This window comes from Malania oleifera, chromosome 8 (assembly GCF_029873635.1).
Source record: "Malania oleifera isolate guangnan ecotype guangnan chromosome 8, ASM2987363v1, whole genome shotgun sequence".
In the NCBI taxonomy this organism is placed as follows: Eukaryota; Viridiplantae; Streptophyta; class Magnoliopsida; order Santalales; family Ximeniaceae; genus Malania; species Malania oleifera.
This window is the reverse complement of record NC_080424.1, coordinates 13,787,299-13,811,289: the sequence shown is the minus strand read 5'-3', so window position 1 is coordinate 13,811,289 and position 23,991 is coordinate 13,787,299. Positions and strand designations below refer to the sequence as shown.

At 37.8% G+C, this 23,991-nt stretch overlaps 1 protein-coding gene across 1 annotated transcript; it reads left to right on the top strand.

Annotated features, from left to right (window-relative positions):
- Nucleotides 1-901: 901 nt before the first annotated feature.
- On the top strand, nucleotides 902-23,661 carry LOC131161758 (uncharacterized). Its single transcript, XM_058117714.1, has 7 exons — nucleotides 902-1,357; nucleotides 14,783-14,868; nucleotides 21,428-21,934; nucleotides 22,055-22,276; nucleotides 22,361-22,485; nucleotides 22,619-22,837; nucleotides 22,972-23,661. The coding sequence occupies exons 1-7, from the start codon at nucleotides 1,355-1,357 to the stop codon at nucleotides 23,007-23,009; spliced, it is 1,200 nt and encodes a 399-aa protein (XP_057973697.1). The 5' UTR covers nucleotides 902-1,354; the 3' UTR covers nucleotides 23,010-23,661.
- Nucleotides 23,662-23,991: the final 330 nt, after the last annotated feature.

The window sequence follows — 23,991 nt, the reverse complement described above, 5'->3', positions numbered from 1 at the left end:
GCCTTTAAGTAATTAAAATAAATATCTTCTCCAAAATATTTAGATATAAATATCTCAAAATAAATATATCCTTTCAAAATATCTCCTCAAAAATATCTTTTTATTTATTTATTATACAAATATATTTTTTAATCGGGTTACCATTGAAAGTACCATTGCGGTCCACCACTTCGACCTCATCTGAACCATACGTTAGGTAAGTGTGCCAATCAACTCATAAGAGGTGGACATTGCACACATATATTCTAACAGCAGCATCCGTTGCTGTCGTCGACTCGTTGCCCACTCGCCACCATCGTTATTCGTCTCAGATCTAATAGTTCGGTTCTATTAATTATCAGATATTGGTATAAAATTCGGTTAACTGAAATTTGATTAATCATTCGAAATAGTTCGATTTCGATTCGCAAATTTTAGTGAATAAAAAATTTGGCTTGGTTATCGGTTTGGGGGTAACCGAACCATGCCCACCCCTAATGAGCATAAACGAGTTAAGCTCAACCTTGTTTCAAATTGACCCCTATAATAAATGAGTCTAAAAGATAAGTCTAAAAATTATTTGTTTATATCAATAAATGTGTCGTTACAAGACCAAACTGCATTTTATTAATGAACGTTTTGATTAATGATTTGACTGTCTAATTGGAAAATGCCTAAAGATATTTTGTAAAATTCTTAGGGGTAAATTTTTTTTTTTTTGGCTATATCTTAGAGGTAGTCACTACTTTAAATTTGAATTAAAAGTTATTTATTTGCAAGCGTAGATCTCGAAAAGATTTTAAATTGAAATTAGAATTTATTTAAAATTTAAATTCAAAGGTTGCGTGGGTGGCTTTCCATTTTTCTGTTTCCCCTATTTGACAGTATCATTAATCACGTACGCACTCCTGCTCGCCTCAATTGAGAATTCTCATTGTACCCACGTGTAGCCTGCCTTCTCGTTGCTAGACATCCCCACGCTTTTGAAAGTACGCGCCCTGTGCGTTTCTCCTTGCCCAGGTCCCCAAGTTCTCACTTTTCCGAGAGAGAGCTTTAGGGTTTTTGGATAGCCACTGGGTTTTTTTTCTGACGGTGGCTACTATATTTATTAGGGTTTCTGCAGTTTTGCCTCATTCCTTGTTCTGTGCTTGGGGATCTCTGATAACGTTGTTCTCCAATGGGGGTTTTCTAATGTTGGTTACTATTTCTTCCTGGAAACCCTAATGTCTTCGCCTATTCCGCCCCCAAATGACTTCGCCCATTCCGCCAGTTGTCTTTTCTTTATCTCTAATTCCCCAACTTGTGATTGTATTTTTCTCGACAACTTCTCCTTCTTTCATGGATTTGGTCGTGAGCCTCTGAGTTTTCTGCAGCAATGGTAAGTTTCTCTTTCGAATTTTTCTATTTTCCTTAATATTGGCTGCTGATTAAACTTTGGCAGTTATCCTAAATGGTAAGCGTTGGTTCTAAGGTAAGCTTTCAAGGGTCGGTTGTGAATTCTCACCTTCATGGTTCTGTTATAAAGAATGGAGATCTCATGCCATCATTATTTTGCTATGTTTGCTTGCTGAATAAAAGTTTAAAAAGTTAAGGGTCTTTGGTATCATTTTTTGTTTTTTTGTGTAGTAAATAATAGGATTATAAAAATGCTTTTGTTTACGTTGTTAGTTTCTGTTTTTATTGTTGGTTTTCAGTTATTTTTTTAAAAAGAAAATTGAAAATCATATTTTATGGTTTTAAGATGTTTTTGTAACTTGTTGCCTGAATAGTTTAATATCCAGAATGAACTTTTTGTGAATTAATTCATTCATTTTATAAATTTTTATTAATAGTAAAATTAAAATTAATTGATTATGTGAATTTAAAATATAATTAAATAAAAATATTCATATATTTTTTTTAAATTTTAAAAACTATAAAAGCCTTTTAAAAATGTTTTTACTGTTTACTTGTATTAATTTAATTTAGAGTTATAGAAGAAAGTAAAAGAGAGAGAACTTTACAAGAGGAAGTGAATTTCACTTGAACTTGGAGATGTATATGTATAGCTATACAAGAGAGTGAGGTAATCCTAACATTTCGATGTGGGACTAAAACTATACACTATGTTCAATACTCCTCCTCAAGTTGGAACGAAGATGTTGACAAATCGAAGCCTGGAGATAGCAGTCTGTAATAAACCTGGGCCAACAGACTTGGTGAAGACATCAACAACCTGGCATTTGGAGGAGATAAAGTGGGGAGAGATAATCCCAGAACGAACTTTTTCCCCAATGAAGTGAATGTCCACCTCAATATGCTTGGTCCTCTCATGCAAAACTGAATCAAAAGAGAGAGATATAGCAGACTTGTTGTCACAAAGCAACAAAAAAGAGTCTGTCACAGGAAAACCAATCTCAGATAGGGGAGAGCGTAGCCATAGGATCTCACATGTACCTTGTGCCATAGCCCAATACTCAACCTTAGCAGAAGAATGTGAAACCACAACCTGCTTTTTACTCTTCCAAGAAAGAAGATGATCACCCTTGAAAGTACAAATACCTAAGGTAGATCGTCTGTCAGTCTTGGACCAAGCATAGTCAGCATCAGTAAACACGGAAAGACCTGGTTGTATTGCAGATGAATGGAACAATCCCAGTCCAGGTGAGGTCTTCACATACCGTAAGGTGTAATAGACAGCATCAAGATGTGAAGTCCAGCGAGAATGCATAAACTGACTTACTAGGCTCACTGCATAGGCCAAATTAGGTCGAGTGTTGGTCAAGTAGATGAGGCGATCAACAGGTCTCTGATACACCGAAGGGTCTGTCAGTAGATCACCAGACTCTGCAGAAAGAGAGATATTCGGATCCAGGGGCGTAGAAGCAGACCGACATCCCAACATACCAGTGTCCATAAGGAGATCGAGGGCATATTTCCGCTGAGAGAGGGAAATGCTCTTGCAGTAATGTGCTATCTCAATGCCGAAGAAATACTTAAGAGGTCCCAAATCCTTATGTCAAAGGTGTATCCCAAGTCCTTTCTAATCTGAGCAATTCCAGACAAGTCATTACCTGTAACAATAATGTCATCCACATTTACAGAGATAATAGTGCAATAACCATGGAAGAGACGCCTAATAAAGCAAGTGTGGTCCGACTGACACTGAATAAATCCCATAGAGAGAACCACATCACTGGATCTTTTAAATTATGCATGAGGTGATTGCTTAAACCCATATAAGGACTTGTGCAATTTACACACTTTGCCAGAACACCCCCCCTGAGTAGAAAACTCGGGAGGGGGAATCCATGTAAATAGTATCAATAAGATCACCATTCAAGAAGGCATTCTTGACATCAAGCTGGTATAAAGGCCAAGTGAAAGAAGCCGCCAAAGATATCAGGAGGCCAACAGAAGTGAGCTTCGCCACAGGAGCAAATGTAGCATGAAAATCCTGATCTGGAATATGCGTAAAACACTTAGCCACCAAGCGGGCTTTATACTTGACAGTACCATCTGCAAGGTGCTTAACTGTGAACACCCACTTACAGCCCACTGTGCGTGCACCTGAAGGAAGGGGAACAAGATCCCAAGTATGTTGCTGATGTAGAGCTTCCATCTCAATACGCATGGCGGCAACCCAATTGGGGTCTTGGAGGGCCTCATGAACTGAGCAAGGTATGATAATAGTATCAACCTGTCCCAAAAAGGCTTGATAACTTGAGGAAATATCTTGATAAGAAAGATACTTGGAGATAGGGTGTTCATTAGAACAAGTTAAAGAAAGTTGATCAGGAGCTCGACGAGTTTGAGAAGGATACTGTGAGGAGGGAGCAGGGGGATCGGGGACTATAGGAGACATACTTGAGGTCGGTGAAGATGTAAAGACCTGGGTAAAAAAAAAAACAATATTATTATTAACTAATTAATTATAATTATTAAATTGAATTAATTAAATAAATAATAGGATGAATATATAAGTATACATATATATATATAGGATAAAGTAATGTGGGTATCTATATATATATATGTGTGTGTGTGTGTATATGTATAATATTAATATAATGTTATAATGGTTAAAGTAAGATAATAAAGTAATAATATAATATAATTAAATATAAGTGGAATGCATTAAATGCATTCCATGACATTTGAAATTAAGGTTATTATAATATATATATATATGTGTGTGTGTGTAAGTTTATGATATTATATATATAGGTTAAAGTAGATATAATATTATTATAGTGGTTAGTGGTTAGTATTACTATTGCATGCAATCTTCAATTTCAAAATTGAATCTTCACTCTTGCCAAAAGCCTCACGCCCTCTCTCTCTCCAACTCTCCTCCTCGGCCACCTGTCTCTCTCTAAAATTTCTCGGCAAATATTTGGCCGATTGGGAAATGGAAGGTACTGTTAGATTCCTATCTCCGTCACCAACATTTCTATCGGAGTGGATTTGTCATGGGAGCAACGTAGGCACCACTCTTGGGGTAAGGTAAATCCTCACTTTTTACTCAATTTCTCCTTAGATCTTCATCTAAATCGACGATCGGGTACCACCACGGGGTTCTAGTCTCGATCATCGTCATTTTGGTTAGAGTAAATTTTCAATTTGGGTTTCCTAGGCACCACTCCAAAGCGAGGGTGAGATTTAGGGAATTAAGTAAATTAGTTATATTTAAGAGTTTAATTATTTATTTGGAATTTATGGGCCTATGTAAACCTTAGATGATTTCGTTTCTGAGATAATTAAACTCTTAAATATAACTAATTTACTTAATTCCCTAAATCTCACCCTCGCTTTGGAGTGGTGCTTAGGAAACCCAAATTGAAAATTTACTTTGACCAAAATGACGATGATCGAGACTAGGACCTCGTGGTGGTGCCTGATCGTCGATTTAGATGAAGATCTAAGGAGAAATTGAGTAAAAAGTGAGGGTTTACCTTACCCAGGAGTGATGCCTATGTTGCTCTCATGACAAATCCACTCCTGTAGAAATGTCGGTGATGAAGATAGGAATCTAACGGTATCTTCCGTTTCCCGATCGGCTGAATATTCGCCGAGAAATTTTAGAGAGAGAGAGATGTGGCCGTGGAGGAGAGTTGGAGAGAGAGAGAGGGCTTGAGGCTTCTGGCAAGAGTGAAGATTCAATTTTGAAATTGAAGATTTCATGCAATAGTAATACTAACCACTATAATAATATTATATCTACTTTAACCTATATATATAATATCATAAACTTACACACACACACACACACATATATATATTATAATAACCTTAATTTCAAATGTCATGGATTGCATTTAATGCATTCCACTTATATTTAATTATATTATATTATTACTTTATTATCTTACTTTAAATATTATAACATTATAGTAATATTATACATATATATATACATATATATATATAAATACCCACATTACTTTATCCTATATATATATATATTTATACTTATATATTCATCCTATTATTTATTTCATTAATTCAATTTAATAATTATAATTAATGAGTTAATAATAATATTAATTTTTTTCCGGATCTTTACATTTTCCCCTCCTTCAGAAAATTTCGTCCTGGAAATTTTTATCAACCATTCATTTCCTCATTTTAGAAATTCATAACTCAATACATCTCACATATCCCAATATCTATCAAATGAATTCGTACATTTTCCACAATTAAATAACATCATCATAAACATTAAGATCATCATATAAACTTCTTAATCATCCCTAATTAAATTAAATCATCATTATCTTAAATATATAATCTCGTACCTGCGCCTCTAGCAGTATCTACATCAGCTTGAAGCAATGAGTACACTCGTGCTGGACCACCCCTTCCTAGTGGTACTTGTTGTTTCTCTCGATCCTGGTTCGGTACAGGTACTGCAGGCAACGATTCTTGACAATTCTTTTTGATATGCCCCGGTTTACCGCACCTGAAACAATTAGGAGTTCCAAACCAACATTCATCCCTATGCCTCTTGTTATATTTCTAGCATACGGAGTAAGACTGATTACCCTGTAACCAGAATAACCCAGATCCCTTGTCTCCTGCCTCGGACCCACTGTGTTCTTCTCTTTCTTCTTCGATCCCTGACTGACCTCAGCCTAAAAACTGGATGGTGCAGACCTCTTCTTCTGCTCTGTAGGCTTTGTGATGCTCTGGATGCTCTTCTTCAGCACTGAAGCCTTATCAACCAAGTCTGAGAAATTCTGGACCTAGAATCCCATCACCAGCTTGTAAATTCTGTGTTTTAGGCCTTTTTCAAATTTTCTGGCCTTTCTTGGCTCGTTCGGGATCAAGAACGGTGCGAAACGAGATAGCTCCACAAATTTCGCTGCATACTCCCCAATGGTCATATTCCCTTGGGTCAGGTTAGTAAACTCTTCAATCTTTACCAGCCTCTGCTCCTCTAGTAGCTTCACAGAAAGCCACCAGCGTTTTGTATCTCTAGTAATCTTAAAAGCGGCATAATGGAACTTTTGCTCGTCCGTGCAGTCGAGTACAACCATGATCTCCTCTATCTCCTGTAGCCCATTCTCTATAGCCATTGGATTAGGTCCTCCTACGAAGGCCGGAGGGTTCATTCTCATGAACTCCTTGATGTTGCAGCCCTGACCTACAGGTGGATACTTCTGCTTTCTCGGATTCTTCCTCATTTCTGCCCTGACCTGTCGGGCTATACCCCTCAACATCATGGAGATGTCCAAGTCCTCCTCACTGGAAGTCTCTGCATCATTTTTTCCTTTAGCCTCTATGTCCTCATCCCTAGGATCCATCTTGAAAGGAGAAAAGGGATTTGTGGTACATGATTTGCAAATGATGAATACATATACATATGTTATTTATGTAACGCCCCCAACCTGGGTCTGCTAGGGAGCACTGAGTCTCTCCTCCTCCACCTGGACCAGACAACAGGGGGGGACCTTATCGGACTAATGACTCATCCCACAGACCAACACGTGTCCTTTTCAGTGTGTTTCGTCCTCATTCACACAATTCCTGAGAAAACTTTTCAAAAGGTCACCTATCTTAAGATTACTCCAAGCTAAGCATGCTTAACCGTGGAGTTCTTATGGGAAGGCTCCTGAAAAGAAAGGTGCACCTTGTTGATATGGGTAGTAAATCTTATCCTTTTTAAGCCTTTCTTTCACGGGGTATCACATTCTCCCCCACTCACAGAACGCAACGTCTTGGTTGCGAACCTACATTTCCAAACCCAGGCGATGTGAATCTCATCACACTTCTGGCTGGGTAATTGCTCTGATACCATTTTGTAACGCTCCAACTTGGGTCTGCCAGGGAGCATTGGTAAGAGAACCATACCACACTAAGACCAAGAGAATTGATGCACTAGAGGTGCTAGGTGAGACTACCAACAATGGCAAAACATATTGATGGTTGAGTTTATTGCTAAAAACATAATTGTTTGTGCTATTGGGAATTCCTATTTTGTAGGAATAGAGTATGGAAGAAACAAGGGTGAGAGCACATAGCATATAGGCCTGTGATGCCAAGGAGTTGGAGAACTTTTTATTTGATATGAAGTAGTACTTTTGTGCAGTGAGGACTAACTCGGAGGAGGTGAAAGCATCCAGGGCGATAGTATACTTTAGTGGAGATGGTAAGTTATGGTATTGTACTATGTATGATGAGATCTGGAATGAAAAATGTGTAATTAATTGTTGGGAAGACTTGAATAAAGAATTCTAAGGATCAATTCTTTCATGAAAATGTTGTATAATACTTAGCACAAACTACAGGATCTTAAGCACATTGGTACAGTGAAGGAGTATGTGAATTAATTCTGTACTTTGATGTTGGATATTTGGGACATGTTAGAGAAAGGCAAGTTGTTCTACCTCCTTGAAGGACCGAATTTGTGAGTAAGGGCTGAAACTTCATCGACAAAATTCAAGACTTGACTACTACACAGGCTATTGCGGAATGCTTGATTGTTTGAGAAAGTTCCACCACATCCAACAAGAGTGGCATGTTGGGTGTAAATAGTGGAAAGCCTTTCAATAGGGGCAAATCCAAACGTAGAGGAGCCTACTCCAAGGTATCAACTTAAAAAAAAAAAGCTTCATAATTTTGCTATTTCTTTACATCCAATGGTTAGGATAAGTTGGTGTGCTTCTTACTTCAAGGCGCTTGTTGAGTTGTTGATTGTCCTTTTATTGCTTAATGTCTTACCAGCTTCCTTTGCAAATGAGACACAAGGATATGATGATGATGAGATGGAAACATTGAGGATGGATGCAATGCAATTACTTTACACATAGGAGAGGCAGACGAAATAATAAAAAATTATCCAAGCGAAAGGGTTAATGTTTGTGAATCTGTAGATCAAAGGGAAGAATGCTCGTGCTATGGTGGATAAGAAAGCTACCCATAACTTTCTTATAAGGGGAAGTGCAAAGACTAATCTTAAACTTGGAGAAGGATTCAAGAGTCAAGATGCATAAAAGTTATTTAACTCTATAACTTTACTTTGGAAGTAACCAACGAAGTAATTGCGATGTTTAGATAGTGGGCAACACATGAGAATTTCACAGCCGTTCCAATGAATGATTTGCAAGTATACTTAGAATGGAATTTTTAAGGGAGAGTGGGAGACTAAGGGACGTTTAGTAAAATTAAGTGTTAAGTGCTAAATATTGAATTCAAATATGATTTTATGAATCAAATCTAAATTGAACTTGAACTAGTCTTAGAATCTAAAATTGTAATTATTTAATTGTTTGGTGTCTAAATATCTAAATGTGTTGTTTTTCAATTTTAATCTTTTCAACATTTAGGAGACATATCTGGCGTTGTTGATGGTAGATGAAGACATAGGACAAAAGAGGATCTATTTTGTAGAGTAAGAAGTCATTATGCTGGATAAGCTATCACACAAAGTTGCTTTTGTGGCAATAGTTTTAAATATTAGTGCATAATGACCATTACGGATATTACATGACAGTATTGGTGGTTTCCAATACTGTTATGGGGCAATATCTCTTAGATATGCTGATTCACAACCGTAGTAGCCGTTATGATCTGTTATGATATTGTAATGGCCGTACGAGTTGTTGTGATATTGTAAAAGCTGTTATTAGCCTTTATGGGCTGTTATAGTGCCTAGGATGAGCGTGAATGAGTAAAATAGGTTTTTGAGTCCCTTATTTTTTTGGCATTTCCTCACTTAGAAACTAAATTTTAAGTTGTTTTATTTAGTTAGTGATTTTTATAAAAAAAACAATTTTGGGTTTAATTTTCTTGACATTTAGTATTCATTTCTTTACTAACTACTACTATTAAAAAATCCAACTTGTTCTTATTAAATATATATGTTTATATTCTAAGTTCTTTCAATTTTATTTTATTTTATTAATCTGTTTTTGCTACACCTAGTTTGGAGACAAAAGTACGCCCTATTGTGTGCATTTTTTTTTTTCTTATTTATCATGTGAAAATTATATATTTTATTTTTGATAACAACAATTCCATTTAAGACACAGTGCAAAAGATGGCATTCTTTACTTTCTATGTATAATTTTTATATTTATGATTTCTTAGTTTGAATTTCTCTTTTATTATCAACAAAGTAGTAAAATGTAGTAAATGCATGCTATTTCTTGCATATAACAACTAAAGCAACCAAGATGACATCCATTACTTGGACTACAACAACAACAACAACAAACCCAACCTTAAGTGTCTGTAGGAGGGTTTGACTATGTGAATCTTTTTTGGCTAATTTAAACAATCATGTGCAATTTTAGGTTTAACCCTCCACCTTTTGTTGCCCATCACAGTAACTAGCTCACTCCTCATTGGCCCACTATTTGGCCTATGTTGCAGATGTCCAAACTATCTGAGCTATCCCTCACTTATCTTGCACAAAAATTATGCCTAACAACAAATATGTTCATTCCTTAATTTGTCCTTTAGCGTTATATCACTTTTTCACCTTTGCATTCTTATCTTGGAAACTTTACTTTTTGGATATGTTGTTTCTTAGTTGCTCAACATTTTGATCTATATAGCATTGCTAGTCTTACAATCATCCTATAGAAATTCCATTTTAAATTAAGGGTATACGTTCAATACTTGTAGTATATTTTATATTTATAGTGATTAAAATGTACTAAAAATCATTCAAACCATCAGTATAGGGTTTTGGGATCAAAACATGTGAATCTATATGTTTTTAAGAGGTTTGCTAATGCCAAAAATGAATTCACGGATGTGGTCCATTACCCAATACTTAATGTTTGCAACAATGTTGATTGTTACATCACAATCCTGATCACTATGCAGATTGTTATTGCTATTTAAAACCATGCCTTTGACGAGGTGCTGAGCTTGAGGCTGAGTTGTTACCAAGAGTGATGCCTAGCTAAAAGTCCATACTAGATGGCACCTCCAAAGTTAACAGAGTTGAGGACTTGATTAGTTATTATGAGCAGGTTTATATGTCCTACGAAAGTATTCTTTGGAGCACGAATGTTGTTTTAGAAGAAGCATGATGTGGGTATGCAGATGTGTGTGGACTACCATGCGCTTAACAAAGTGAACATGAACAAAGTATTCGATTGCACTTATTATTGATCAGTATTATCAGCTATGTTATGCTTAGTATTTCACCAACCTTGACTTGCGGTTAGGCTGCTATTAGGTGAGGGTAGTAGATGGTGATAGTCAAAACCTACTTGTATGACACAATATGGGGCATATGAATTTGTAGTGATGCCCTCAAGTTGATGAATTCACCATCGGCTTTCTACACATTGATGAACCAAGCGTTTCATGACGATCTCAACAAGTTTGTCATGGTATACTTGGATGACATTGTTGTTAGTAGTTCCACTTTAGAGAGCATGAAAAGAATCTATGGAAAGTGTTTGACAGGTTGAAGGAGAACAACCTACATGTGAAGAAAGAGATGTGCTCTTTCGCTCATAAGAGTATCAAATTCGTTGGTCATGTGGTTGAACAAGGTCATATCTGGATGGATATGGGAAAGGTGAGAGCATTTAAAGATTGGAAGATCCAATAACAATCAAAGAGCTGCTTTCCTTTCTTGGACTCCCTAATTGCTATTGCAAGTTCGTGGAGGGATTTTTTATAAGGATTGCCTCGTCAACCGAAGTGCTAATGAAAAGTCATAGGTGGAACTAAATGACAAGGAGCCTTTGAAAATTTGAAGGAGGCTATGATGCGAAATGTAGTACTTGCTTTTGTTGACACATAAAACTCTTTAAGGTTCAAATGCATCAAACTATGCCTTGGGTTTGAGTTTTGTTATAGGATGTGCATCTTGCTACATATGAGAGCCATAAGTTTAGTGAAAATGACCGGAAGTGCACAACTCAAGAGAAGGAAATGCTAGCGTGTCATTAATTGTCTAAGTGTGTGGTGGCATACGTACTTGGGTCTAGATTCATGGTGAAAATAGGAAAATCAATTGATTAGTCATTTTTTTACATGACCTAAGTTATCCCCTAAATAGGCCCATTGGCAAGAATTTTTAGTGGAGTTTGATTTTTCTTTCAAGCATAAAGGGGGTGGATGAATTAAGTCATAGATGCATTGAGCAAGAAGGCTGAGCTTGCGATCTTACAAGTAACACACTTAATGGTTAGTAAGGTTACCATGACAATTTTGGAGCACATTAAGGATAAACTTGTTAAAGATCTAGTTGCTCAAAACTTCTTAAAGTTGGTAGAAGAAGGCAACGCGTATTAGTTTTGGCTAGAGAACAGATTGTTATTGACACATGGTAACTAGCTTTTTGTGCCTCGAGCTGGTGACCTAAGGAAGACATTATTGCGAGAGTGCCATTACACCATGTGGGCAGTCCATGCAAGATGGCATTAGACTTTGGCATTGTTGAAACAGTGGTATTATTGTCCTTGAGTATATTTGGACTAGTCTTACTTGCCAACAAGACAAGGTCAAGTGGAAGAAGATTACAGGGTTGTTGGAGCCTCTTCAAGTATTAACTAGACTGTAAAAGTGTCTCACTTGACTTCAGCACCAACTCGCCCAAGTCAAATTCACAAGGTCCATACTTATGGTAAATTGGAAATAGATAGATTTTCAAAGTACGGTACTTTCATACTAGCGTTGAAGTACTGCTTGGTAGAGGAGAAACGTATTGTAAACTATTAGGGTGTTTCCTAAGATATTGTCAATGACAAGGACACAAAATTCACAAGCTGAACATAGTTTTTCAGAATTCTCGATTCAAAACTTGACATCTCTTTTAGCTATCATCATATACATATGGATGGATAGGGAATGGATTATTGGTGGAGTGCTTGTGTCATTCCCATCTTAGAAGAATTGGGTGCAACTATTCGATTTGGCTTAGTTCTATTTCAATGCCCAAAAGAGCTTAATTGACAAGAATCTTTTTGAGCTTGTAATAGGCCAGCAATCTTTGTTACCTAGCATAGTGGATGAGTTGTATAGAGAAAATATTTAGCATGTAATTTTACATCCAAGAATAGAGACAGAACGCAGAGATCACCTAAGCCCATTGGGAGGAAGCTTTGAAGAAGATGAAGAAGTGGTAGATAAGGAGTAGACTATTGCACTTCAGTGTGGGTGAAGTGGTGCATGTTAAGCTTCATCTAGAACAAATAAAGTCGCTAGAAGTCTTGGCCAAAGTCGGGAAGACCTTTTACAACTTACAAGGTTGATCCTTTAGCTTCGATGAAGGTGCATCTTGTGTTTCATGTTTTCCTTTAAAGCTATGCATAAGATCCAACCCAAAGTCAGTCAATTAAGAGTGCCATTGAAGGCATCGCAACCTAACAAACGATAAGTTGAAGATATCCTTGCAAATAAAGAGTTCACATTGTCAAAGAAGATGCAACACAAGTTCTTAGTGAAGTGAAAGGGTCTCAAAGATGAAGAAATTAGTTAGATGTTAACGAAAGACACACAACCTGTGAAAATTCTATCCATATCAAATGAGGAAGGTGTACAAGCAGTAAGGTAAACTACTCCTTTCTTTCTAACTAAGAGAGTCGGGTGTGGTCAAATCAGTAAGAGTTTAATTCACTCTAATTAGATAGTGCATTAAGGTGGCATGTCTTGCTCAGGGCCAGTATGAAGTGTTAAAGTAGAGAGAGAGAGAGAGAGAGAGCTAGCATTCTGTATTTTGAAGAGTCCTTAGTATTAAATTCAATGAGGATGTTGATCATTTAAATGGGGGAGAATGCCACAAGACAAGCTTGTTCAAGGCATTATGCTTGTTCATGGGATGGTAACCATCATTTAAATTATATTGTAGTTTTATTTTTTGAGTAGGATAATGATTTAGTGAAAATAGTTTGACTTCTTTGTTTTCCTATGATATTGGTGGGGGGGGGGGGGGGTGGGGGGTGGGAGGGTTGCAGTACCAGTTTTAGAAATTAGTGCATAACAACTGTTATGAACATTTCACAATGATGACTTTTGAGACTGAGGTGGTGATATCTTAGAGGTACTTGTTACGTAACATCTGTGATAGCTATGACTGCTACACCACGATAGTTATTGTTACTCCGATCGTTGCTGTTATCTAAAACCATTGCTTGCACATATACCATATTACTATGTGTGTATTTCCCATTATCAAAACTCAATGACGCCTCATATTGCTAGAATGTGTATGTACCTTGAATTGTGGACACAACCTTATTCTAAATAAGAAAAAAAACTCCTTGGATGAAGAATACCCTCCTATTCCAATAAAATGGTAAATCCTAAAACACAAAATTGAAATCTTAAACTAGCCCAAATAGGAGCTATGCTCATTGAAGGCTTTTCCTAAGGAATCCTTATTTAATTGTTTTGAGTTCACTGTTTGCCCACTATTCACTCAATTAATTGAGAATTACACTTTTTTAGTTGATTGATCTAGATAAAATTGGGTGTTAACAAAATCACACTTTTGCCTCATATCTGGCTGGTGGGACATTTTTGGCTAGATCATTTGTAGGCTTGTTTGATCTAGTTGGACAAATCTTGTTTTTGGGACATGACAAATAACTTTGTATCAAATTGAAGGAATGTCTTGTTTGTCCATGTGTTAATGTTCTAAGTTTTCTTTTATTCTCTATTGGTGTTAGGGCAAATCCTATGAGGATTGGGCTAGCGCAAATTACCATATTGTTGAGAGCTCACATGAGGCTATGGGTTTTGGATTTTCATTGAAGATTGATTTGTAGCTTCAACCATTTATGGCTTGACTAGACATTATCTTTAAACAAAATGGTTTGTAGTGGACTTGTACTGTGGGATATTGGAGTATGTATGTTTTACATCATTATTGGGTGTCTAGCTATGTCATGTGATTGGCCAAGATGGCTTGGTTTGTCATATTTATTTATTATTTCTTATGTGACTATATTCTTGTAAGATTGTAATTTTTTTTTGTTTGCATCACATTCACACCAGTCGCATCTCCTATCATGCTTATGCCAACCTTCTTGATACTATGAGCAATTAAAAGTTGCAATTTCACTTTGGGGTTTACGAGGTTATTGATGCTGACATAGTTGCTTTTGATGAAGCTGAAAATTTAGCTTTGAAAATATTTATTTCATTTGATCAATTGAAATTTGGTCTTTGGTGTCCACCCAAGTCCCTTAAATTGTAATATTTTGGACCCTTTTTGATGTGTTTGGTGTGCATTGTCAAACAAACTAAATATAAAATCTACTGAACATGCACATTTTTCAGCATTTAAAAAACAATTTAAAAACCATGCCCTTATTGTCATTTGGCACTCCACTTATACCCTTAATTGTTTCAGGTGACAGTTTGTCAGACGTGTGGTGATGAAGGTTACTCAAATGCTTTGGTGCACTGTGAGAAGTGTCAGGTTACTTCTCAACACCGGTTAGTTGCGTTGCTTATATTTAATTTTACAAATGTTTGTTTTTTGGGTGCCACAGAAAAACGAATCATCTTGTTCCTTGACATTTGTGTGTTAAAATTTATTCTTTGGAGTAGAGTTCTTAAGGAGGCATTTCCATAGTTTTCAAATTACTGCTTAATGGCTGTTACCACTGTTACGTAATAGTGTTGGTGGCTTCTAAGACTGTTATAGGCTGATATCTCGAAAATCCCGTGTTTCATGATGGTAACGGTAGTACAATCCTCAATGATATGGAATGGCCTATTACGGTATTGCAATGCAGTTGCAGAGCGTTATGAGCTGTAAGGCCTTTACATTAACTTGTTGTGGATGACTACAATAGGCTTTGTTGAGCTGCAATAGGTGGAGACGTCGGCAGCACCAACCCTAGCTGCTTTTGTTGAATGTTGAGCTGTAGTAAGTGGAGACCTGCAACCACCTCCACCAACCCTGCCCACCATGGTTGAAATTAAGCCAACTACCCTTTGAATTCCACCTCTCCATCCATGACTATATGTAGATGTGTGTGTGTGTGTGTGTAATTGTAACAAGAACAGAGTGTGGAAGAGTGAGAGAGCAGAGTGAAATTATGTTGTGTGTGAGAGAGAGTTGAGCAGTGGCTCCTCCTCTTTGTTGTCCTTCGTCACTGCCATGTGCCTTCACGCGCCTCTCGGTGGCCGGCGAGTAACCTCATGTGCCCCCACGCACCGGCGAGTTCAGGACGAGTTGAAGGTTGAAGAAGGTTGACGTCAGTGTGACGTCAGCGTGCGTGTTAGTGGGCCAATCAGCTTTCACGTTAGCAGTGGATCCACTGTTCCATGTGAGCTGTGGGGCCCATCTTGCCATGTCAGTAGTGAGACCCACTGTGCCACGACATCAGATGGGACCCATCGTGCCACGTTAGCAGTTGGGGGCCCACCCTACCACGACACCAGCCACGTCAGCAAATAACGTCATTTAATGGCGTCTGTAATGCGCCAATTAATGACGTCAGTAGCGGTGTTGACTAGTTTAACGGAAAGTTGACTAGTTTGACCAGGTTTTTGGAGCCGTTTCAAGTCCCTTTTTCGAACGACTTGAATCATTTCTAAGGTTTTCGGCCGTTTCGGATTCAACCGTACTGTCCGTTTGAGCTGATTTCATCTCTAGATAGGCGAATTGAGATGTCGAATGAAAAGAACTCAAATATCAAGATGTTTGATGGCACCAATTTTGATTTCTAGAAAATGCAGATTGAGGACTACTTGTTTGGTAAGGAGTTGCACTTACCATTGAAGGCAAAGCTAGAATCCATGAAGGAGGGCGAGTGCGAGTTGCTTTGATCGAAAAGCTCTCAGAGCTATCAGGATGACACTAACAAAGTCTGTTGCCTTCTATCAAGCACACATAACACTCTTATAGATGCGCTCTCCAACATGTACGAGCAGCCATCAGCCGCTGATAAGGTATACTTAAAGAAAATGTTATTTATCATGAACATGTCCGTAGGTGAAAGTTTTAGTAGACACCTGAATAATTTCAACTAGCTGTCGGATCAACTCGCCTCGGTTGGAATTACGTTTGATAGTGAAATTCGTGCCTTATTGATTCTTAGTCAGTTGCCAGGGAGTTGGAAAGGTATTGTTACAGCGATAAGTAGCTTCGTAGGAAAATGAAAGCTGAAGTATGACGAGATCATTAGCATGATTTTGACGTAAGAGATCAGGATGCAACTAAACAATGCTTCCATTTCAAGTTCTGCCTTTGAACGTGGAAAGCTGAGGGAAAGGAGCGGACATGGGCGATCAAACAATTGCGGCAAATCTAGGACTAGGCAGTTCGGATTTAGAAATCCCAGAGGTTCCTAGGGCACAAAGAAAATTGAGTGCTAGAATTGTGAAAAGACCGGGAAATACAGAAACTAGTGCAAAGGTCCAAGGAAAGGACATGAGGCGAAGACAGAAGCAAATCTCGCCTCTTCTTCAAAAAGAGGAGATGCATTGATATGCTCTTTGGAGAGCAAGCAGGAGTCTTGGGTCTTATACTCCGGAGCCTAATTTCATGCCACTTGCAGCAGAGATTGTCTGGAGGAGTATACACTAGGTAATTTTGGTAAGTGTACCTTGGCAATGATCAACCTTGCAATATAGCCAACAAGGGAATTGTGAAGATCAAGATGAATGGTTAGTATGGAAGCTGAATGATGGCAGATATATTCCAGACCTGAGAAAGAATTTGATCTCAGTTGGACAATTGGCAGATGAGGGATACACCATAACATTCATTGGCAATGAATGAAAGATCAAAGGGTGCACTGACGATTGCATTAGGTAAGAAAACTTGAAAACTTTATTTGACCTCCAATGTCTGCATGTCTATTTTAGTTGCTACAGAAAATGATGATAGCAACATTTGACACCAACGGCTTGGTCACATGAGCGAGAAGGGACTTAGGGTGATGCATTCAAAGGGAAAATTGAGTGGTCTACGGTCAGTAGAGATTGACATGTGTGAGGATTGCATACTTGGGAAACAGAAGAGAGTCAGTTTTCAGACATACAACTGTACCTAAAAGAAGGAGAGAGTAGAACTAGTCCACTCAGATGTATGGGGACTGACGACCGTCTCATCCATAGGCGGAAGGAATTACTTCGTCACATTTATTGACGACCATTCTCGGTAGGTATGAGTTACTTTCTGAAACATAAGTCAGAAGTTTTTGATGTTTTTAAGATTTGTAAAGCAATAGTTGAAAATGAAACTGATTTAAAAATCAAGAAGTTGAGAACCGACAATGGTGGTAAGTATGAGGACGCCAAGTTTAAGAAATTCTGCTTTGAGCATGGTATTAGGATGGAAAGAACTTTGTCAGGTACGCCCCAGCACAACGGCATAGTCGAGCGGATGAACCAAATGTTGACTGAAAAAGTTAGAAGCATGCGTATACAGTCAGACTTACCAAAGTAGTTTTGGGCAGAAGCAGTCAACACATCAGCATACTTGATTAACAGGATTCCATCAGTACCATTGTACCACAGTGTACCAGAAGAAGTGTGGAGTGAAAAAGAGGTGGGACTTTTACATTTGAAAATTTTTGGTTGTGTTGCATATGTACATATTAGTGATTATGTTAGAAACAAGCTTGAGCCAAAGTCTCGGAAATGCACCTTCGGAAGCTATGGTGAAGATGAGTATGGGTATCGCATTTGGGACGATGAAAACAAGAAGATGATTAGCAGCAGAGACATGATCTTCAACGAAAAGGTGATGTACAAGGACAGACACACAACAAAACCCACCGAACCAGTTTTGAATGGAAGAACCTATGTAGACATGGATGATGTCTCAGAAGGTGTCGGGACACGACAACAAAATGCCGAGAATCCTCAGGCGAAGGAATTTGTGGAGTAGATCGTTGCACCACCACCTCCTATTCTAGCTCCGGAGTTTAGGAGATCGTCTCGGCCTCATGTACCAAATAAAAGGTATATGGATTATTTACTTCTTACAGACGGAGGAAAGCCCAAATGCTATGATGAAGCATGTTAGGCGAGAGATTCGAGCAAGTTGGAGCTTGCGATGAAGGACAAGATGAAGTCCCTCACCTCCAACAAAACGTGGGAACTAGTTAAGTTGCCCAAAAGTAAGAATGCTCTTCACAACAAATGGGTGTACAGGATCAAAAGGAAGCATGATGGCTCTAGGAGATACAAAGCTCGGTTGGTAGTCAAAGGCTTCGAGCAAAAGGAAGGAATCAATTACACTGACATTTTTGGACTAGTTGCGAAGCTAACAACCATCAGATAAGTCTTGAGCATTGTTGCCTCGGAGGGCCTACATCTCGAGCAGTTGGATGTGAAAACGACATTTTTTCATGGTAATTTAGACGAGGAGATTTACATGCACTAACCAGAAGGATTCTCAGTAAAGGTAAAGAGAATCTTGTGTGTAGGTTGAAGAAGAGTTTGTACGATCTCAAACAAGCTTCCAGGCAATGGTACCGAAAATTTGACGGCTTTATACATAGGAATGATTTTTAAAAGTGCAACGTCGACCACTATTGCTACTTCAAGAGGTATCAGTCTCGGTATATCATTCTGTTGTTATATGTCGATGACATGCTGATCGTAGGATCAGATATAGAAGAGATAAGAAAATTGAAGCAGCAATTGTCAAAGGAGTTTGACATGAAGGACTTGGGTTTAGTGAAGCAAATACTTGGAATGCGGATCTCTAGATATAAGCAACAGGGAATGTTGCGACTATCTCAGTCCAAGTACATTGGCCGTGTTTTACAAAGATTCAACATGAGCAGCGCTAAAGCAGTAAATACACCATTGGTCGAACACTTTTGCCTCTTCAAGGATCAAACTTTCTAGACTGATGAAGAGAAGGACTTCATGGCTAAGGTGCCTTACGCCTCAACCATTGGAAGTTTCATGTACGCCATGGTTTGTACCAGACTAGACATTGGCCAAGCAGTGAGAGCTGTCAATAGGTTCATATTAAATGTAGGGAAGACTCACTGGGAAACAGTGAAGTGGATCTTGAGGTACCTAAGTGGCGCTATTGATAAGTGCTTATGTTTTGGCAAATGAGACTTGAAAATTAAAGGGTATGTAGATGTCGATTTTGCTGGTGAATTGATCACCGCAGAAGCACCACCGGATATGTGTTCACTGTTGGCACAACAACTGTTAGTTGGATGTCACATATACAAAAGATTGTTGCCCTATCCACTATAGAAGTTGAGTATGTAGCAGTGACAGAAGCTAGCAAAGAGATGATTTAACTTCAAGGTTTGTTGACAGAGCTTGGAATAAAGCAAGAGAGGAATGCTTTGCACAACAACAATCAGAGTGCGATGCATCTGACAAGGAACTCTGCATTTCATTCCAGAACCAAACACATTAGACTTCGTTATCACTTCGTCAGATTTTTATTAGAGGATGAAATGCTAACAATTGAAAAAAATCAAGGTAGCTGGAATCTAGCAGACATGTTGACGAAGGTGGTGATTACAGAGAAGCTGAAGTTGTGCTTAACTTTAGTTGGTCTTCATGTTTGAAGATAGATGTGAGCACATCATTTAACCATACACTGGTTGAGATGGTGTTTCCGTCTCCAAGTGGGAGATTGTTGAGCTGTAGTAGGTGGAGACGTCGGCAACACCAACCCCAGCCGCTTTCGTCGAATGTTGAGCTGCAGTAAGTGGAGACTTGCAGCCACCTCCACCAACCCTGCCCACCATGATTGAAATTAAGCCAACTACTCTTTGAATTCCACCTCCCCATCCATGACTATATATAAGAGATGTGTGTTTGTAATTGTGTGGCAAGAATAGAGTGTGGAAGAGTGAGAGAGTAGAGTGAAATTGTGTTGTGTGAGAGAGAGTTGAGTTGAGTAGTGGCTCCTCCTTGTAATCCTTCTCTCAGTTTATGATGAGATTGGTTTGCTCTGTGGATGTAGGTCAGATTGGACCGAACCACGTTAAATCTGGTGTTCCATTTTTGATTGTTTATATTTGCTTGTGTGTGATTATTGTTCCTAGATCCCCCAACAAGCTTTTGAGCCCCCCCTCTTTTTTTTTGTCCCTTCTTTTCCTTATTGAAGCTAGAAACTCAATTTTAAGTTGGTTTAATTTAGTTAGTATTTTTTTTTCTAAAACAAGTTTGTTTTTAAAAAGGGGGGGGGGGGTTTATTTTCTTCGACATTTAGTATGCGTTCTTCTAATAATAGTATTCACATAAACCCAACTTTTTCTATCATTAAAATTACGTATTTTCATGTTCTATGTTCTTTTATTTTTGTGTGTTTTTGTTACACCTAATTTTGAGATAAAATATGTTGTATTGCTAGGAATTTTGTTCTTGTTTAATATATCAACATTATGACCATTCTATGTTTTATTTTTTAAATTAAAAAATTTTTAATGAAAGATTAAAAAGGTAAAAAAATGGCATTCTACATTTTATTTTTCTTTATATTTATGATTTCTTACTTTAAACTTCACTTATAATCAGTGAAGTAGTGAGAAGTAGCAGCTGCATGCTTTTCTTGCCAATAGCATCTAAAGCAACCAAGATGACATCCAAAAAATACTTGTAGTATATGTTATATTATATTTAAGTTGACTAAAATTTACTAAAAATCATTTGAAGCATTAGCATGCAGAATTTTGGGATCAAAACTTGTGAATCTACATGTTTTTAATAAGTTTGGTGATGCAAAAATGAATTCACAGATGCAGTGTCTGTTACCGATTACATAATGTATGCGATGGCTGCAACTATTACACCATGACCATTATGCAGACTATTACTGCAAATCATGAGCATTAGAAACCATGACGAGAGAAAATGCAGAGTCGATAAACTTTTTAAAATCCCATAATTAATTTGCCATCAATTAAAGTAAGGCCATATCATATGCTAGAATCATGCTTGTTCTAAACCCTGTGCAAAACAAAAAAGCATGTAATATTTTGCTGGCAGCCAAATGCTTCTTTAGGTTTGGTATCATTAGTGGATTGTTGATTAAAAATTTGACATTTTTCCACAGATATTGCTCAGAGAAATTAACTTTCAATGAAGATGTGGCTTGGGTTTGTGAGGGTTGTGTACTGAATCTTGATAAGCCTACCCCAATCCCACCAAGGAAGAGCGAACGGATAAATAAAAAAGCGTATCAAGCAGCCCAATCCAAAATAAAGCTGAGGAAGAGGTTAAAGGGCATTAGTCGTTCTATAGCTGAGACAGAGGAGCAGAGATATGATGGCCCTTGTGAAGTGTGTGAAATAGTTAACTTCAGTGAATATGCATTGTCAACCGCTGATTATTCTTTGTTGAACGGGAAGAATTATGAAGGCCATTCTTGCGAGGATAATCAAATGAAAGATCAGGAACTTGGAACACACAGAACATTGATGCAGGAAAACCAATGTAACACTAATGAAAAAGCTGAATCCTTTAAACTCAAGGCCTCTCAAATGCCTGTGGGTGATTCACTTGATAATTCAGACCAAAACATTATTGTCCATGCACAACCAATCATTGATCCTGTTTGGAGGTTGAAGTTCCTATTCTCTTTTTGTCTATTGTCTGCCTATCTGTCTGTCTTCCTCTTTCCTTTTTTTTTATAAATAAAATTTCTTTACAAAATTTGACAATTGAACATCTGATGTGACAGGGGTGGATTTGACATTTTTGACAAAAACTTTGGTTTAGTTGAAGGACTTGTAGCACATTTGTCAAACAAAGCATGTCTGAAAGTGTTTGAAGAGGCCAGTTTGTTTCCAGCGTTGCTTTGCCTGGAAATGCTTCCTAGGAAAGATGTGTGGCCGAAAAGTTTTGAGATATCACAGCCAAGTGATGACAATATTGCCCTTTATTTCTTTCCAGGAAACAAAATGTATTGGCTTTTAATAATGTTATATCATCTTTTATGTCTTCTGTCAGTTTTGGATATTTTCTTAACATTTATGTTTTAATACAGGGATGAGAGGTTCTATGACCGCCTGGTGGATGACATGATCAGCCAAGAGCTGGCCATGAGAGCTGTGGTTGAAAATGCAGAACTTCTGGTTTTCACATCCACTGAACTACCATTGAGCTATTGGAGTAAGCTCAGATTACCTTGCTCCTTATTTCACTTTTTAAGAGTCCTCGCTGCTATTTTCTTCCCTGATACATCCATGTCTGTTGAATGCTTCTCTCCCAAGTTAAAAGTACATATTAATTTATCTCTTTGTAGGATTTCATGGGAAACATTATTTGTGGGGGGTGTTCAGGGGGAATAAAGCTTCCTCAGATTACCAACTGCATGACCCTTTTTCAGTTCAAAATAGTAGTGGAGAACAGCTTGCATTATTGAATTCAGTAAATAATTCAGGTGGTCGAGCAGGCGCAAAAAAGTTCAAAAAGACCAAGTATTGGAATACTCATAGTCCCCTCAGTCCATTATGCAATGGTGGTATTGTCTCTGGCTTAATGTGTTCCATATTTCTTATTTTACTTCATTTGTTGATATTTTTTTTTGGTAGATATTGCATGTTCTTTCCATTGCTGTGTGATATTTAATAATTGGCCTGACAATTATTGAAACAGGTGAGCATGAACGCGACATGGAACCAGTCGAGTATTGACTATATTAAGGTTAGGAAAAAGTTCTGTGGCATGCCTTGTGATCTATAAATTAAGAGTTGATGATCGGCAGTTCAATATTCCGCTTGCCATGTGCCCGAAGTGATACCTCTTGCGGAGCTGGTTTGCATGAGCAGCTGGGTGTACTGCAGTTGCAACTGAACTGAAGATGCTATCATGCTAGTCTCTTCCTGGGAACTATGTATGCTGTTTGAGTTTTTGCCTGTTTCTCTGGTGGTGATGTACGGCAGTTGTTTCTGGGAAGGCGAAGAAAAAGGAACCCAAGGTTTTTTTTTATTTTTTTGGGGAGGGGGGGGGGGGGGGTTTGTTTGCATTGTTTTACAGAGGTCAATGGTGATATTCCCTTTGCCTATTTATGGGGTGGTCTCCTACACCAATCAATTTCATTTTGTTTTTTCAAATGTTATTCGTTTGTAAATGGTAGTGTTATTACTTGAATAACGTTGTAAACAAAAGATGCGAGATGGCACTAAAGGGAAAAGTGCTGATACAAGAACAGAGAGGTGTTACTTGGCACTCCCCAAAATACCATTTGCTTTTCATTTTTTATTTTTGTTTTCACATGATGAAATAATGGCCCTTCATTCTTCATATTGTTTCTCATACGTTGAATTGAAAAATTTACTCTTTTTTTTTGACCCTTTCTTTTTGGCTTGTGTAGTGAAACCTAGAGGATAAAGTTGTAGTAAGTACAAAATTGAAATGTCTGATATTCTTTTGGGGTGTCAGTTGCATTTACCTAAACATAGAAGCCCTAATGCTTATAAAATTATTAGTTGATAAGACATTAAAAAACAGAGCCGTTATGCAAAAGGGCGACCTTGCATCCCAATCATAACTGAAGCTCAGGGTGATGAACAAAGAAAGCCGTTTGTGAGATTTTCTTGGATAAATGAGTGATTTTTGAAGTTTATTCTTTAAGCTTGTTTATTGAATAAGCTGAAATTGAAAAAGATTGAGCTT

What these genes read in the sequence shown, in the direction of transcription:
- LOC131161758 (XM_058117714.1), top strand. An exon ending in CAGGTTACTTCTCAACACCG is followed by an intron (nt 14,869 to 21,427) that starts GTTAGTTGCGTT and finishes ATTTTTCCACAG; the next exon opens with ATATTGCTCAGAGAAATTAA. An exon ending in TTCTTTCCAGGAAACAAAAT is followed by an intron (nt 22,277 to 22,360) that starts GTATTGGCTTTT and finishes GTTTTAATACAG; the next exon opens with GGATGAGAGGTTCTATGACC.